We start from the raw sequence: 16,765 nt of genomic DNA on the forward strand, positions 1-16,765 counted from the left end.
AGGTGAGTGGGGAGGGGGTGTCCCAGGCCTGCTTCTAGACCCTTCTTTCTCTCCGGGACCAGATTGTCTCTGCCGTGCGCCTTTGTTTTCTTTCATGGCTGGGTCCCTTCTGTTTGGGTCAGTCTGTCCTCCCCTAGAATCGTTCATTTTAGCCAATACCTTTCTCCCCAAGCGCCATGGTGGAGAAAGTAAAGCCGAAGGGACAGAGGACCTCCACCCTGGACCCTGGTGTGGGGTGGACTCGTGGGAGGACGTGTTTCTGACTTAACTGGCGCAGGTCACTAGGGAGCTCCCTGGACTTAGAAAAGGTCTTGAGCTTCCCCGTGAGCCCTGCACGCTGTTAGCAGTGGGTCGGGTGAGGTCACTCGGGGTCCATGTAGCTCTCACACGCTTGGCTGGGGTCGAGGGAGAGCGGTGGGCAGTCCGGGGCCGGGCGTGCCTTCGCCCCCTCTGACTGTGGCCCCTGTGTTTTTCCAGTCGATCATATTTGATGAGGTGGACCTGACCGACGCCAGCGTGGCTGAATCCAGCACTAAGAACGTCAACAACAGCTTCACGGTGAGTCTGTGGACGACACCCCTCTCGATTCCTCTGCCACGTGTGGTTTTCCTGTTTAATTTGAACGGGTGTGTGTGAGCAGTTCAGACTTTTCATCCTTTGCCCTCTGCTTGGAGCAGTTCCTGATAAATTTTGAGTTCAAGGTTCAAAATTGTACAGAGGCTGGAGAAAAACCGAGAATTTGGCACATGTAAGCACAAAAGAACGAGAGGGTCCCAACGAATTGTTTAAACACGTTGCAGTTTGCGTTTCTGTAACTGTTTTACACGGAGATTCATTTTTCAGGATTGCTGTAGAAAATTTGGGAACACAGGAAAGAATGTGGAAGCAATTAGAAAATAACCGTAATTTAGCCACCTCAAAATAGAATGTTGATATTTCTTTAACAGTTGTACACAGAGAACTGTTTTTCATGATCGTTGTAGAAAATTTGGAAATACAGAAAAGAATGTGGAAGCAATTAGAAAATAACTGTAATTTAGCCACCTCAAAATAGAATGTTAATATTTTAGTATACCTGTTTTCTTTTTAAAACTTAACTCTACCACCCCCATGTATAGAAATTATGTTGTACTTTGTGCAAAAGTTCTAAATGCATAAAATCATGTGACCTCAGCAGCCCAGCTGCTCACGTTAGAGTGATTATCTTTACGTCTAAATGTCTATCTCTTGAGCAGCATATAGCATGAGATGACAGTGATCCTTTTGATGAAACAGCTGTTTGATTTTTTTTTCTCTTGACAATTTATGGTGATCACTTCCCGTGTTGATTGCTTTAAATGTTCATCATATTTTTTAATGTCTATACAGCATTTCTTGTATGACTTTACAATTTTGGCTTCAGGGGATGACTTTAGAACCTACTGTGTAAGGTATGACTCTAATATTAATAACAGGAATAGAGTATTTTACAATATTTTTCTTCATGTTACTAAGTAATTTTATCTAGAAATACAGTATGCTTCCCAATTTTTTCTTTTTTTTTTTTCCTTTCCAATTTTTAAAAATTCTTTTGTAACTCAGTCAAGGTGGATAATTTTCTTCGTGTTTAGATCCAACATTTTGAGTTAATGTTAGTTTCAGCTACTTTCAGGTTTCAGCTACCTGAAAGTATTTATTTGTTTATGGATTGATTAAGTTATTGCTCCAAATGGGATATTCCTTCCTCCATTTAAACTTCTACTTATTTTATTTTGGTGTAATTAACTGCTCTTGGTTTTCTTTTGTGGCTTATTGAACTAGTCAGACTTGCCTGATGGCCTCTTTTATTTTAGTCCTTATTTTATTTGGTCTATTGTTTACTTACTGGCTGGGGAGAGACGTTTTAAACTATGTAAATGAATTATTCTTTGATTTGTGGCTTTTAGAGTGTTTAATAGGAATAGGTGTTGAATTTCACTGGAATGTTTTAAACAATAATTTATTATAGATGATCAGTTTGGGTTTGAGTATTTGTACACTTCTTTGAGGTTTTTCTTGTTTTTTTTTTTTAGCTGTGCTGGGTCTTAGCTGTGGCATGTGGGATCTAATTCCTTGACCAAGGATTGAACCCGGGCCCCTGCATTGGGAGCACCAGGGAAGCCGCTTTGTACAGTTCTTAATAGTAAATTGTTCCTGATAATGTTGAATAGTACAACCTAATTTTGGATTTAGAATTTTATGAAAGCATGTGAGTGCTTAATTCTTTGGGTAGGAGGTATCCTTTGTTGTGTTTTGATTTCAGAGTGCAAGTAATTCATTTAGTAACTTTCCATGATTTTTTGTGCTCTGGAACATTTTTATGGTTTTAGAATTTCTTGAAAATTTGAGAGAACTTAGTTTTCAGGGAGATAATAAGACTCTGAATAAACCTAAAAGGTTTATTTTTGATCATAGGAACTTTTTAACTTCTTTAGTCCATTTTTGTTATTTACTTTCCCACTTACTCCACACCTTTTAATTTAGTAATATGTATTTGCACTTTAAACATATGTCTCTGGTTGAGTCCCCTTTCACATTTCTTTTTTTTTTTCAATTTATTTTTATTTGAAGGATAATTGCTTTACAACATTATGTTGCTCCCTTTCGCACTTCTCATTTTACTTGCTCAGCTTTTGTTTTTTTTGTCATTATTCACTTTGAAAAGGATTGTATTTGAATAAAGTTGATTTATAATTATTCTGTACAGCAGAGTGATTCAGTTATACATAGATATATATGTTTTTCATATTCTTTTACATTATGGTTTATTACAGGATATTGAATGTAGTTTCCTGTGCTATATAATAGGACCTTGCTGTTTATTCATTTTATATATAATAGTTTGCATCTGCTAATCCCAACTCCTAATCCATCCCTCTTCCACCACGCCCGCCCCTTGGCAACCACAAGTCTGGTCTCCATGTATGTGAGTCTGTTTCTGTTTAGTAGGTATGTTCATTTATGTCGTATTTTAGATTCTACATATAAGCAATATCACACTATACTTGTTTTTCTCTTTCTGACTTCACTTACATGATAATCTCTAGGTCCATCCACGTTGCTGCAAATGGCATTATTCCAATTTTTTTGGCCAAGTAATACTCCATTGTTATGGAATGGAACACCTCAATTTCTTTATCCATTCATCTGTTGGACATTTAGTTTACTTCTTTGTCTTGGCTATTGTAAATAGTGCTGCTTCGTACATTGGGGTGCATGTTTCTTTTCAAATTACAGTTTTTTAGTCTTTTCAGATTGATACCCAGTAGTGGGATTGCCGGATCGTATGGAAACTACTTTCAGTTTTTAAGGAACCTTCATAATGTTCGCCATAGTGGCCGCATCAGTTTCCACTGCTCCCAGCAGTTCTCTTTTCTCCACAGCCTCTCCAGCATTTATCATTTGTAGACCCTTAGATGCTGGGCATTCTGACCGGTGTGAGGTAGTACCTTATTGTAGTTTTGATTTGCATTTCTCTAGTAATTAGTGATTTTGAGCATCTTTTAGTGTCCCTGTTGAACATCTGTATGTCTTCTGGGAGAAATGTCAATTTAGGTCTTCTAACCATTTTTCAGTTGGGTTGCTTGTTTTTTGTCACTGAGTTGTATGAGCTGTTTGTGTATTTTGGAGATTAAGCCCCTGTCAGTTGTATCATTTGCAGATATTTTCTTCTAGTCTGTAGGTTGTCTTTTCATTTTGTTTATGATTTTCTTTGCTGTGAAAAAACTTGTAGGTTTAGGTTTGATTGGGTCCCATTTTTTCTTTTTGCTTTTAAGAGAACTGGTTCTCAAAAAGAGAGAACTGGTTCTTAGGTTATTCAACAATTCATTTTTTATTACCTAATTCAGTTTCTTTGTTTATATTTATTGTCTTTTCTGCTTTTCACTTTTAAAAATAACTTATTAATTGACTCTTCTTACTTTCATATATATCAATAATTAAAAAACATTAGGGACTCTGCATTTAACTCTGAGTGTATTTCTGTTCACATTGCAATATTCTGAAAGTTGTTTTTTCTTCCAGTAGAAAAATGTTATTAAAGATTAATTGCTTTTTTGGTCAAGTTATTGAAGAAAATTTTTAAGTAGGAAGTTTAAACCATCTATATTCCTATTACCCAAAGATACCTAATAATATATATTAACTGGTGTCATTCCCACCAACTGGGTTTTAGTTTTTAACCTACTTTCTTCACTTAATAATGAGCTTTTCTTATGATATCCTTCAAAGTCTTGCTTATTAATGTTGCATAGTATTCCATCTTATTTGAATGTATAAGTTTAAGCAGTCCCTATATTGTATTTTTTTCCTATTAAATAGCACTGTAATGTACACTTATACATAGGTCCTTTTGTATATTTCTGGTTATTTCCATAGCTTAAGTTCTTAGAAGTAAAATCCTATTTGAGGTAAAAAGTGTGAACTTTTAGGCTTTTGAAAAGTAAATGAGGTACTGATACATGTTACAGCTTGGATGGGCCTTGAGAATATACTGTATAAAAGCCAGACACAAAAGACCACATATTTTATGATCCGATATACATGAAATGCACAATAGTCAAATCTATAGAGACAGTAGATTAGTGGTGGCCAGGGACTGTTGGACAGAGGAGTGCTAATGGGTACCGGATTTTAGTTGGGGGTGTGTGTCAGAATGTTCTAAAATTAGATAGTGGTGATGGTTGCACAACTTTATGAATATGCTGAAAACCACTGAGCTGTATACTGTAAAAGGCTGAGTTGTACAGGAATTATGTCTCCATAAAAATAATATGGCACTGTGCTCTGGTACGATGTGAATTCCTGTGGAACTTTGTCAGTCTGGTTGGAGAATGAACCTTGGTTTATACCCTGTCTCTATGGGAACACGTGTTCAGGGTGCTGAATAGTTGACTCCCAGATGTCAAGCTCATTCTGTGGGGCAGTCGTGGATGATTCCCAGCCCTCGGGGCAGAGGCACTGTTTCTTTCACATTTACTTTAGATTTTGTGAGTGCTGTAAAAACTAGCTTTTCATCTGAGCATGTGCTGAAAGGACATTAAAGCTTAATAATGAGGCTCCCCAGAAATACTCCAAGATAAGGAGACACCCCCCCCACCCCCGCCCCAGCCCCTAGTAACCTGTGAGGGCGTCTGGAATTTGGGGATACATGGTGGAGTGTTTGGAGCCACTTGACTGGTGCCCAGTTCCCCAAGGCATGCTTCCATAGAGAGCTGGTAGGTTCTGGGCACTCCCCCACTTCTGACTTCTGCAGCATTTCCTGCCTGAACTCTGAACCTGTCCCTTCCCGTTCAGCACCCTGTAGGAATCTGCGTGCAGGGCCTAGAAGGCAGGGCCTGGCCTCAGACTTTGCCAGTGCCTGGTGCCATGTGCTTGCGGAAGTGAATGCAGAATGAATGAATGTATTTGCCCAGAAGCTACTTCAGTTCCTGGAATATCTCATTTGGTTTTCCAGCTATTCCAGTAGTAATTTCCGAATTCCACAACTTCAACTAAAATTGCGTGCCTGATACAAACAATTCGGCAGTGAAAGTCGCTGTTATCATGAATCAGCCAACAGATGGGAACCTTTTATATCTGGCAAAGAATGAGTAAATTTTGCTCCACATTAACAAAGACTCCATTTTAATTTTCCCCTAAAATGGCCAAAGAATTGTCTCATAAAGACATAAGGACCTGAGGGACAAGAGTCTTCCAGGGGAGATGGAAGGAAATATTTGGGGGAGAGTAGAGAGTTTTCTTTCCTGGTGGTTCAGTGGTAAAGAACCTACCTGCCAATGCAGGAGACAGGGCCGGGGGTGGTGTCGATCTCTGGATGGGGAAGATCCCCTGGGGAAGGAAATGGCAAACCCCTCCTGTACTCTTGCCTGGGAAATGCCACGGACCGACGAGCCTGGCGGGCTGCAGTCTAAGGGGTCACACAGAGTGGGACATGACTTAGCAATTAAACAACAACAGAGATTTTTATACAGGTTTGGTGGAAGAAATGGGAGCAAGGAGACTTTTGCAGCTGGAAAGGGGTCTGCTTGCCTTCTTTTTAAGAACAAGTGAAGTTGGGATGCAGCTAGAGACACAGATGTGCCTTTAGGTTCTTGATAAAGTGGAGCTGTGGCCACGGGAAATCTCAGAAGATGGGGAGTAGACAGAGTCCTCTGCGTTCTCACCTTCAAGTGGGATCACCCCTTAGAAGGCCAGAGAGCATAATGGCAGCATGAAGAAAGGGGATTTGCTAGCTTCATATCCCAGCCTCTGCAGTAGCATGAAATGTTTTCGATAATTAAACATGCTAATGTTAATCTATGAAAACTAAAAGGCTTTCGGTATATTATGGCCAAAAGGCCTTTAGAACTTGTATGAGTTGAACTTCATGAAGTGGTTTCTATCCTTTCAACAAATGCCATTTGTTAAAATTTTATAACATCTACGCCACTTTGATAAAAATGGGAATTTGTTTTATTTCTTTGATTATCAAAGTGAAGTCGAACGTCTCTCACAGTCTTTGGCCATGTGTGTGAATTTCTTTATGAGCTGATTCTGTGTGTGCTTTTGGATAGTCAGCTCTGTATTTGGGGGGGTTCAACGTTACCCCTTTCTCTTTCTCTAAGTTTGCCCTCATTGGCTATGCTTGGTTTAGCTTCCCTCCTACCCTCCTCCCCCATTTTAAAACTAGGTTTCATACACTAGTAATAGGCAGAAGTTGTCAGGGAAAAATGTTTCTCGTTTTCCCCTTATACTTCTTTTCTTTGCATTATCTAACATGAGATAATTTAGAAATTATTTCCAGCCTTATCACAAAATTTACAGATTTGTTTTGAAGGTATATTTTAACTACTCTAATTCTTCAAAGGAGTTTGTCAAAGCAGCATTTCTGCTTTACTGAGTTTGTATATTGTAAATAATTTTAAAAATTGAAATATGACTTCCCAGCTAAAAAGTGCACAAGTGAGTGGGCAGAGCTTCATCTGTAGCCACTACCCAGATTCAGTGGTGGAATATGTCTAGGCCCCGGGAAGCTCCCCTAAGTGATCTTGCCCAGCTGTCCCCCCAGCCCCCTCCAGAGGAACCGCCGTCCTACATGTGATACGCTGGATTTGTGTCGACTGTCTCAGATGGTTGGTGTAAATGGACTCACATTCTTTTGTGTCTGCTGCTGACCTGTGTATGTGTTTCCTCAAATGTTCCATGTGCATTTGAACAGAATTTACACTCAGTAGTTCTTGTACGTTGATTAGGACAAAAATTTAATCATTTTCCTCAAATCTTTTATAACCTTCTGACTTGCTTTTCTGCTAGTCCTTGAGTTATTGAGTGAGATTTATTAAAATCTTCTCTGTGGTTTTGGACTTACCTGGTTTTTGCTTTCATCCTGTTAATTTTTTCTTTATATATTTGCAGGCTTGTTATTAAATGCATACAAATTTAAGATTATTTTATATTCTTACTAGATTGACCCCTTTATGTTTTTTGCCTTAAAGTTTACTTTGATGTTGCTTTAGCTGCAATACCTTTATTTCAGTTACTAGTTGTATTCTAAGTAATGGCAGAATTTTCCATCTTTTCAGTTTAAACCTTTTTTTGTTTATATTTAAGGTTGTAAGCAGCATACAGTTGTGTGGGTTTTTAATTCCCTGTTGGATGATTTAATTGGGTGATGTCTTCCATTGGTTTATGTTTAATCTATACTTAGTTTTAGGTACTCTCGTATTGGGGTGCAAATCCCATGTATTATTACTTGTTTTCTCTTTGTCTCACATTTTATATTTTTTGTATCTTTCTTTCTAAAATGGATGAATTATTTCATTTTCTCCCCTCTCTTATTTCATATACATATTTTAGTGATATTATTTTGCAGATTGTAAAATATGTCCTTGACTTATTAACCTCCCATCCAGATTAGTGCTTCCCAGACAATGCAGGGATCTTAGAGTCTTTGAACTCTATACTCTTCATTAAGGGAAGCCAGTGGCTCAGAGGTAAAGAATCTGCCTGCAGTGCAGGAGATGCAAGAGATGCCGGTTCAATCCCTGGGTCTGGACGATCCCCTGGAGCAGAAAATGGCAACCCACTCCAGTATTCTTGCCTGGAGAATCCCATAGACAGAGGATCCTGGCGGGCCACAGTCCATAAAGTCGCAGAGTTAGACATGACTGAGCAACTAAACACGCACACTCTTCTTTGCTCTTGAAATTTAATTTCTGGTACTTAAAAGGAAGCTTCTCTGTAGTTGCCTCTCACCTCTCTGTGGTTTGTCATATATCTTAATTTTACATATATTTGAAATTTCACAGGACATTATTGTACAGTCAGCAGTCACTTAGGTTTGCAGTGAACATTGCCTTTTCTGTTGCCATTCATTTCTTTCTGTATTTCTGTGATCCATATGGGGTAATAGTCCTTCTGTGAAAAATTCTCTTTAATATTCCTTTGGTCTTGGTTTCTATTTTTGTTTTGTTTATTTCATCTTTCTGAAGGATGTTTTTGCTTGTTATACAGTTCTAGCATGGCAGTCATTTTCTTTCAGGAGTCTAAAAATGTCATTCTGTTGTACTGTAGCTTCTATTATTTTTAGTAAAAGTAATAACTTGTCCTGTTGTTTTCCCTCGCATGATAATGTATCTCCTCCCCTCCCCCTCCAACTATTTTTAAGATTTTTCTTTTCCTTTGGCACTGTGCTGTTTTACTATGATTTTTCCAGGCATGGTTCTCTGTATTTATCTTGCTTAGTGTTCCTGGCAGTTCTAAAATCTGTAGCTGTGTTTCCCTTCTCTTGTCAGTTTTGGGGAAGTCTTGGTTATTAGCTCTTCAAGTGTTGCCTCCTACCCATTATTTTTTCCTCTTATTTCTGGGACTTTTTTGTTACATCTTTCCCCTGACTTCTATGTTTCTTGTACTCTTTAAAAAATATTTTCTGTTTTCCTCATTCTAGATGTTTTATTATCTTTCTTCTGTGTTCTTAGGTGTTTCTTGTCTGTTGTTGAATCTGTCTGTTGAGTTTTTAATTCCACTTATTTTCTTTCAGCTCTAGAATTTTCAGTTGATTTTTTAATAAAGGGCTCAAGTTCCATGCCAAAACCCTCTCCTCGATCTTGTCCTTAATTTCATTGAAAATATTAAGCATATTTCAAAGTCCATGCCTGAAAACTCAAAACGTCTGGTTCCACTCTGGTCTTTTTTTTCATTGCCTGGCTTTTTTCTTGCTTTTGTTCCTTTAGTGTTTCTTCCTGGAATACCTGTCAATCTTGGTTGACAGACATTGTCTGAAAAGTGAAGACAGGTTTAGGCTCAGGATGATGGTCTCTTCCCAAAGAGCGGATTTATTAATCCTCTGCTTCTGGCTGGTGGGCACAGGAGCAGCAGGTGATCTTAAATCCAGTTTGTGGTCGATCGGATTTGAAGGTGGGCTTCACTTTTTCTGGCTGACCGATTGGTCTTCACTTGCTCTGCTTCTGTGGGTTAGTCCCTAGGAGTCTTGGCATCTATTCCTTCTCCGTTGGCCTCTGAATTCCCTCATCTCCGCCAGCCCTGTGGCGTTGTTCACAAGCTCTCCTCAGCTGCTCCGCCTCTCTGGCTTCCGCTCGTGAACCGGCACTTGGCACTAGTTTGTTTTTTTCTGTGTCTTGGCACGGCATGGTATTTATTAGTGTCTGACATTAGGGTCACTCACTGTATACAAACAACACAAAGTGTATGGCCGATGTTTCATAATAACTATAAATGGAATATAACCTTCAAAAGTTGTGAATCACGGTGTTGTATACCTGAAACTTATGTAATATTGTACATCAGCTGTACCTCAATTAAAAAAGAAAAGATCACTCATTATGAAATGTGAGAAATGTTAGATCCCATTTACCTGAAAGATAATATATTTAGTATAGGGACTAAAATTTGGTCTTTATTGCAACTTAGGAAATTTGTTGCTCAGTCTTCTTAGGACCTTACTTTTATCACTTGATCTCCCACAGACTGATAATGAGGAGCTCATCTCTTTCAGGACAGTTACATTCATCCTTTTGTTCTCATATTTCTAACAGTTCTCACCTGCTCTATTTTTGAAGTTCTTTTAAGCACGTAAGTAAACGTTCATATCCTCATTACTGAGTAGTCATCTATTAATAAAGTCGTATCTTTTTTTATAGTGATTAATCTTTGCCGTGACCTGTTCTCTGTCTGATACTGCCATGCTTTCTCTCCTTTGTTCACAATTTAATTGACATACTTGCTTCCCTCTTCCACCCTTACTGTCACCTTTATATTTCCGGGTTATTTTAGATTTAATCCTTGTAGACAGTAGATTGTTGGGATTTGTTTTAGTTCAGTGTGGAACAGTCTGCTAGCAGTGGTGAGCATCAGGCATTTTCTGGTTGTCAGGGCTTTGCACGTCTGACTGCTGTGTTTTCGTGCCTGGCTGTGTTGTGAGTTAATGCTTTCTTGGTACCTCTCTTCTGTTTTGCATTTTTGTGAGTGGTATGTGCACCATTTACCTTTGTTTTTGGTAATGATTTGTGCTGAAGTTTTCCTTTTTATTTTTTACACATTCACAGCACACAGGTTTTCTCATGATGTCTCTGGTTATGGCCAGCCCACAATGGTGGCATCATTTTTTGGTCAGGCTTTGTGTCAGACAGAGTGTTGAGCCACACGGTGCGCGCTGCTCAGTGCTTGTTTCCCCAGTTACTCAGTTGTTCCTTTCAAACCAAGAAATTGAGAAAGGACTGAAGAGCAAGGAAGTAAAATAATGGAAAGGGCTCTGCTTTCCACCAAGGAGCCAGAACACAGTATTTCTCATCGGATGCCTCCCAACAGCACACTGTTCTCTGTTGCTGGTGTTGCAGGGGAGGCATCGGAAACTAGCCTTCATGTTGTTTCCATCTTTGAAGATATCTGTACCTTTCTGTTTGAAATCTTGTAGGATTCTCTTTTTGTCTTGAGCAATATTGCTTTTTGCTCACCAATTTGTCTTGATATGTAGAACCTGCTGGTTTCCAGGCTCTGTTTTTGGTTTTCCAACTTTGAAAAATGGTCTTTTCTCTGTACTTCTGGTCCATGTGCTTTGTCTTGTTCTTTGGGAGTTCTGCACGTTCATTCATTCACTGTTTCAACGTCGTTCTTTGCAGGGTCCCTGGGACCACATACCGTGCTCAGTGACAGATTCCAGTGGTAAGCAGAAATGGGGAAGGGCTGTGTCCCCAAGCTTGTATTCAAGGGGGCTCAGTGACTCACAGTGAGGTCTAATTACAGGCCGAGACTGGCAGCACGTATGGAAGTAAGGCTGCGTGGGAAGTATGATAAGCCGGGTCCCCGCTGGTCTGGCAGAACGGTGGGGAAGACTGCCCCTGAGGAGGTGATGTTTTAACTGAGACTTGAAGAGTGATGAGTGGAAAGTCAACTGAACAGAGTGTGTGAGTTTGTGCTCGTGTGTCAGACTTGTGCCTGTAGGCGCTTTGGAATGGATTAGGTCCAGGGCCTAGCATGTGCGAAGGTCGTGCGGTGGGGGCTGCAGTTCAGACTGCACGGAGAGGTGAAGGAAGAGCAGTGCGGCCTGCTGAGGCCTGAGGGAGAGAGACCACAGGTGCGGAATGGGTTTGAGACATAGTCCTTCAGCCTGTCCTTTGAATAGTTCCTCTTGGCAAGAGTCCCAGATTTGCAGTATTGGAATGATTTGCTCTGGCTGCCAGGTGGAAGAGGAAGAGGAAGGACAGGCCTCTGGTTCAGAGGATAGGGGGTGGAGAGTGAGCAGCGACATGGGTGCCCTCAGCTTGGCCCAGGGCGAGATGGCTGAGGTGTCAAGCGCTCCACCTCCAAGCAGCGGGCTGGGTAAATGAGTTGCAGGGTCCAGCAGGGACCAGGGGCCTCGGGGTCGTGCAGGGGTGCGTGTGTATGCGCTTCATCTTCCGTGTCTGTCATACTTTTCTGCGTTGTTTTAATTTGTTTTCTCTAATTCTGTTTATCAAATTGTATAATTTGATACAAATTTAATTGCATTTCTTAGTGCTTCTACGTGTGATCTTCACCCCTGTTCCAGCATAGCTTTTCTGTTCTTTTTACTTCGTTTTTATCTTGACTTATTCTTGTTTGATAGAGAAAGTATTTTAAAGCGCTTTCTGTCTAACTTCGTCTTTGTCGTGCTGCGGGGAGAGAGTGCCCTTTGAGCACCTGCATCTGCTTTTGGATATCCAGATGTTTTCATTGACTTCAGATGTCCCCCCTCCCCGATCTAGCCATCTCTGATCTCTCTCAAGTGATTTTAGTTGTCTTCAAGTCCTGGATGGCTTCTTTTATAATCTTCCTGCAGTAGCCTGGAGCTGTGGAGCGTTCCAGGAGTTGTGGGGCAGTTAAGAGTTTAGTGCTTTTGTTTCCTTTTTTCTTCAAGTCAGTGTTCCACCATTGGGTTCTACCTGGGTTCTGTTTTAATAAACATTTGATGGAATGTCACCACCTCCTTTGAAGTCATTTGAAGTTTTGGAAAGCAACAGAAACAAACCAAAGCAGTGGGGCACCGGGAGACTCTGGCCTCACCCCGCCCCCGCCCCCACCATCCCTCCCCGGAGTCGCTGCTCTGAGTCCACGTGCTTTTGTTTCTTTTGTTAAAAGCTGTAACATAACGCCATATGTGAGCAAGGGATTTTTGTCTGGTTTGTCCACTGCTGACACACAGTAGGTGCCCACAGTTACATGTCAGAGTGACTTGCTCCAGGGTGGTCGGCCCTATTTACTCACTGACACACAGTAGGTGCCCACAGTTATGTGTCAGAGTGACTTGCTCCAGGGTGCTTGGCCCTGTTCCCTCACTGACACACAGTAGGTGCTTACAGTTATATGTCAGAGCGAGTCGTTCCAGGGTGGTCAGCTCTGTTTGCCCTCTGATTTCACCTGAGAGCCCTGTGTGGACAGGCGCTGGTGTCAGTGAGAGTCCTTTATGCTCCAAACAGTCCTGGATGAGCAGCAGGTGCTGGGCAGTCAGGACCAGAGGCCAAGAAGGAAACAGCTCGGGCTGCAGCTGGTGTCAGGAGGCCTTCCTGTGGGGGAGCGTGGCTGTGGGGGACGTGGGGAGACCCGAGGCTGAGGGGGCCGTGGGCAGCAGCGTCAGGGGTCTGGGGTCAGAGCGGTTCCTGCCAGGGGAAGCTGAGCCTGGGAGGGTGGCAAGGCGGGCAAGGGCAGAGGCGAAGCGTGTTCTAGGCCGTGGTGGACTCTCTGCCACGTGTATTGCGAGCCAGTAAGATCTGTAAAGCTAGTGGGTTTTGTCATGGCTGCTGCAGCCGTGCTGAAGCGGGGGGACAGGGTGGGCGTGAGGAGGTCAGACAGGCGGCCTCTTCTGTGGCTGGTGAGGGAGGTGGATGTGGACCCGGGCCTGGCAGGCAGAGGAATTCGACCCTGGTCTGCTTGTTGCCGGCACCGCTCTTGTCCTGCATGGTTTAGGAACGGTATGGAGGGAGATGGGCCCTGAGCCATCAGTGATGGATGCTTGGTGGCGAGCGCCCTGCCCGGCCTGACGGCCACGTGATGTGTGCCTGCCTGCAGCCGCTCCAGGCGCTCGCCCCTCACCAGGGCCGTGTGGCGGCTTCCATCCTTGGAATCGTCACCTCAGACACCGACTTCATTGTGCCTGCTGTCAGAGGCCCTGGCCCTCTGAGGGAGGCAGAGTCAGAGCCGAATTCAGTTTAGTGACGATTTTCTCAGGGCAGTAGGACAGAGGGCTGTCGTCTGAAGTGGATACAGGAGCTGCTGGTGGACGTGGGGGCAGGCGGATGGCCGACTGCAGGCGGGGGCACGCAGGCATCACGGGCTCCCCACCTGGCATCCCCCTCGGAGAGGGTGGTGTCTCCCCATGCCCACACCTCCGTCGGGGCTGGCCACCTACCTGCCGCGTCCCCAGCACCGCCCACGGCTCTCTGGTGTGCCCGAGTGGTACCCCGAGTCCCAGGACTGGTGGGTGGGGGCTCTGGGTCCCTGCACGGTCTGGACTGGGTAGGTGTGGAGGCTGCTCGCAGAGGAGAGCCAGGGCCCGCGCTGCAGGGAAGGCACCCGGGGCATCTGCCTGTGTCATGCTATGACGTGGGCAGTTACAATTTGCTTCATTTACAGGGGAGATCGAGTGCCATGTAGGATTTCCCGACTCCAGGGTCCCGGAGGAGGTGGGGACTCTGAATGTTGGGGGTCTGTGTTTCTGCCCCAGGTGTGAGACCCTAGACGGCAGGGCTGTGTTCAGTCCTTCCCTTATCTCCAAAAGCGCCCGCAGCAGGCCTGGCATGGGAGCCGGGCTCCCAGGGAGGCCCAGGGAGCAGGGCACGGGTGCCTGCTCAGCCTCGCACCTGCTGGCCGACCTCGGACAGATCACACTCGGCTCCGCGCCTGGGGGTCCTCTTCTGGGGAGTAGGGGCGATAGCAGAACCTGCTTGGGGGTGTCGGCAGGGTCAGATGAGTCAGCACAATCGGCAGGGTCAGATGAGTCAGCACAACGTGACGAAAGTGGTTGCTGCTGTCGACGATACGGCTGTGGAGCGTTTTTCGGCAGGGTCAGATGAGTCAGCACAACATGACGAAAGTGGTTGCTGCTGTCGACGATACGGCTGTGGAGCGTTTTCTTGGGTTTGGTGACCTTGTGTTTCTCAAGTGGAGCGTCTCTGAGCTGACCCCACATCGAGCTGACTCCACATCTTGCTGGCCAGGACATGGGACAGTCTGTTCATTCCCACCAGGGTCACAGCAGTGGCCGCAGCGGAAGTGGACCTTGAAGAGGAAAGACGAGTTTTACTGGAATATATGTGAATGTAGCACCATTAAAAAGAGGCATCCCCTGCCCGTTTCTGACAGCACTGTGAGTCCTCTGATGCCGCCTCATTTCTTATCTGCCGTGCCCAGGGGGCCTGGTGCTCTGGTCCCTCCCAGCCTCGCCCCAGCATGGACCTGCCTCTGGTGGGCAGGGAACACCCTGTGCATGGCCGCCTGCCTGCCCTAGTGTCTCTGGGGCCCCTCTGCCTGTGGCCCTCTCCCTGAACTCCCCCGGCAGACCCACTGCACCCCTCAGAAGTAGGGCGCGGGCACCCTCTTCCACGAGACCTTCTTGTTCACATCGTGGGCAGAGGGAGCACGTAGCCACCTCCACTCCCTCGGGGCGGCCATGCTTGAGCACCCTTTAGAGCTTCAGAAAAGGTTCGGGCTCCTTCCCCGGAGAGTCTGCTGCTGACTTACAAGTGGGTGATTTTTCCAAACTTTGCTCGACTTTGCGGGGCAGCTGGACTGAGGACCCGCAGTCCTGTGACGGCGAGTGGAGCGCTGGCTCCCTGGTGGTCATGACCTCTGCATCTAGACCCGAGGCCGGGGCTGCCTTTCACAGCTTGCTGTCCTCAAGCAAGGCTCAGGCCGGCTGTGTGACGCCGGAGCCAGGGATGCAGTTCTCTTGGTCCTTTCTACTCAGAGAGGATGTTGAATTGTTTGTTCTTTGCAACCCCCCACCCCCACCCTGCCCCGCCGCCCCGGAACAAATGTCCGTTATTGCAGATGGTCCCGTGGGCCAGCCCCCCTTGGTTCCCGTTACCCACTTACAGGGAGGTGGGAGCGACGGGACCTCGGGGCTCCCGAGCTGGGGCTTTTGGACTCTGGTTGGTGAGCAGCTTTGTGAGTGGCCGGCTTCCTTTGCCGTGTGGGCATTGCCAGGTTTGACAGCTTGAAAACTTTTTATTTACCCTTGCAGAATATAGATATATAATTGGACAAGTCAGGCTTTACCCTGGCAACCTGATTTCTGAAATCAAATAAAAATCAATTGGAAAAGGCGCATGTTTTCAGAAGGACTTGTCTTCCCTTCATTCAGTGGTCCTTGTGGCAAACTCTGCTGGGTGTCTGAGGGTGGACGGAGGTGGAAACACGCTTTCTCTGTGCTTAGAGTCAGCTTCCGGGCTGTTGGATGTGAACAGACTCGTGACTGTGCCCTGTGACAGGTGTCACATAGAGCAGGGTGCCCAGGACAGTGTGAGAGAAGAAACAAACAGCTCAGGCACCTACCTGGGGAGTGGAAGCTTCTACTGCAGAGGGGCTGTATGAGCGGGCCTGGGGGCGGGGCCACTTAAAGTGTTGATTACTTTTTTAAAATATTCTTTTAATCTTTCTATCTGTGCTGGCTCTTAGTTGCAGCTTGTGAACTCTTGGTTGCAGCCTGTGGGATCTAGTTCTCTGACCAGGGATCGAGCCCAGGCCCCCTGCACTGGGGGCGCAGAGTCTTAGCCACTGCCCACCGGGGAAGTCCGTCTTAAGTCGTAATGATGATTTTAAAGGAAATTTAAAGTGGAAAAAAAAAAGATCCTGCAGTAGCTCAGCAGCAGCTTTCTTCTTTCACGTCTCCTTCAGACTTCTTCACAGGTAGACGTTGCATCTTGCATACGTTATACACACGTCAGCGTATGTGTAATTTTATATTTTGGCTTCAGTTATTATTTCATCAGATAAACGCTTCCACGTGATGAGCATCTCCGATGACCACCTCCTAGTTGTGGGTGTTTCATCGTGTAGACGAGTCATAGTTGATCAGTGTTACTCACTCCTGCAGTTTAGGGATGTAGAGCGGTTTCGGTTTCTCCTGGTACGGGTAATCCTAGTGCAGGTGTCTTCGGTCACAGGAGGGACCTTTGGAAAACGACTGTGGTCTCCCCTGTGGAGCAGCTCCGTGCGGAGTCCCTGTGCCCGAGAGGGGGCAGGTGTTCCTGAAGGTGGCCTCCGCTCCTCTGTGGGGCCTTTCTCACCTCCGTTG

The 16,765-nt window shown here is 44.6% G+C and overlaps 1 protein-coding gene across 2 annotated transcripts in view; it reads left to right on the forward strand.

Moving 5' to 3' along the window:
- The window catches only part of DGKD (diacylglycerol kinase delta), a 109,395-nt gene that overhangs the window by 32,070 nt on the left and 60,560 nt on the right, over positions 1 to 16,765 (forward strand). For both annotated transcript variants that reach the window (XM_070368518.1, XM_070368519.1), the window contains exon 3: positions 478 to 558. In XM_070368518.1, coding sequence (XP_070224619.1) covers positions 478 to 558 — 81 coding nt within the window. The remainder of the gene's footprint in view (positions 1 to 477; positions 559 to 16,765) is intronic.

This window comes from Bos mutus, chromosome 3 (genome assembly GCF_027580195.1).
Source record: "Bos mutus isolate GX-2022 chromosome 3, NWIPB_WYAK_1.1, whole genome shotgun sequence".
NCBI lineage: Eukaryota > Metazoa > Chordata > Mammalia > Artiodactyla > Bovidae > Bos > Bos mutus.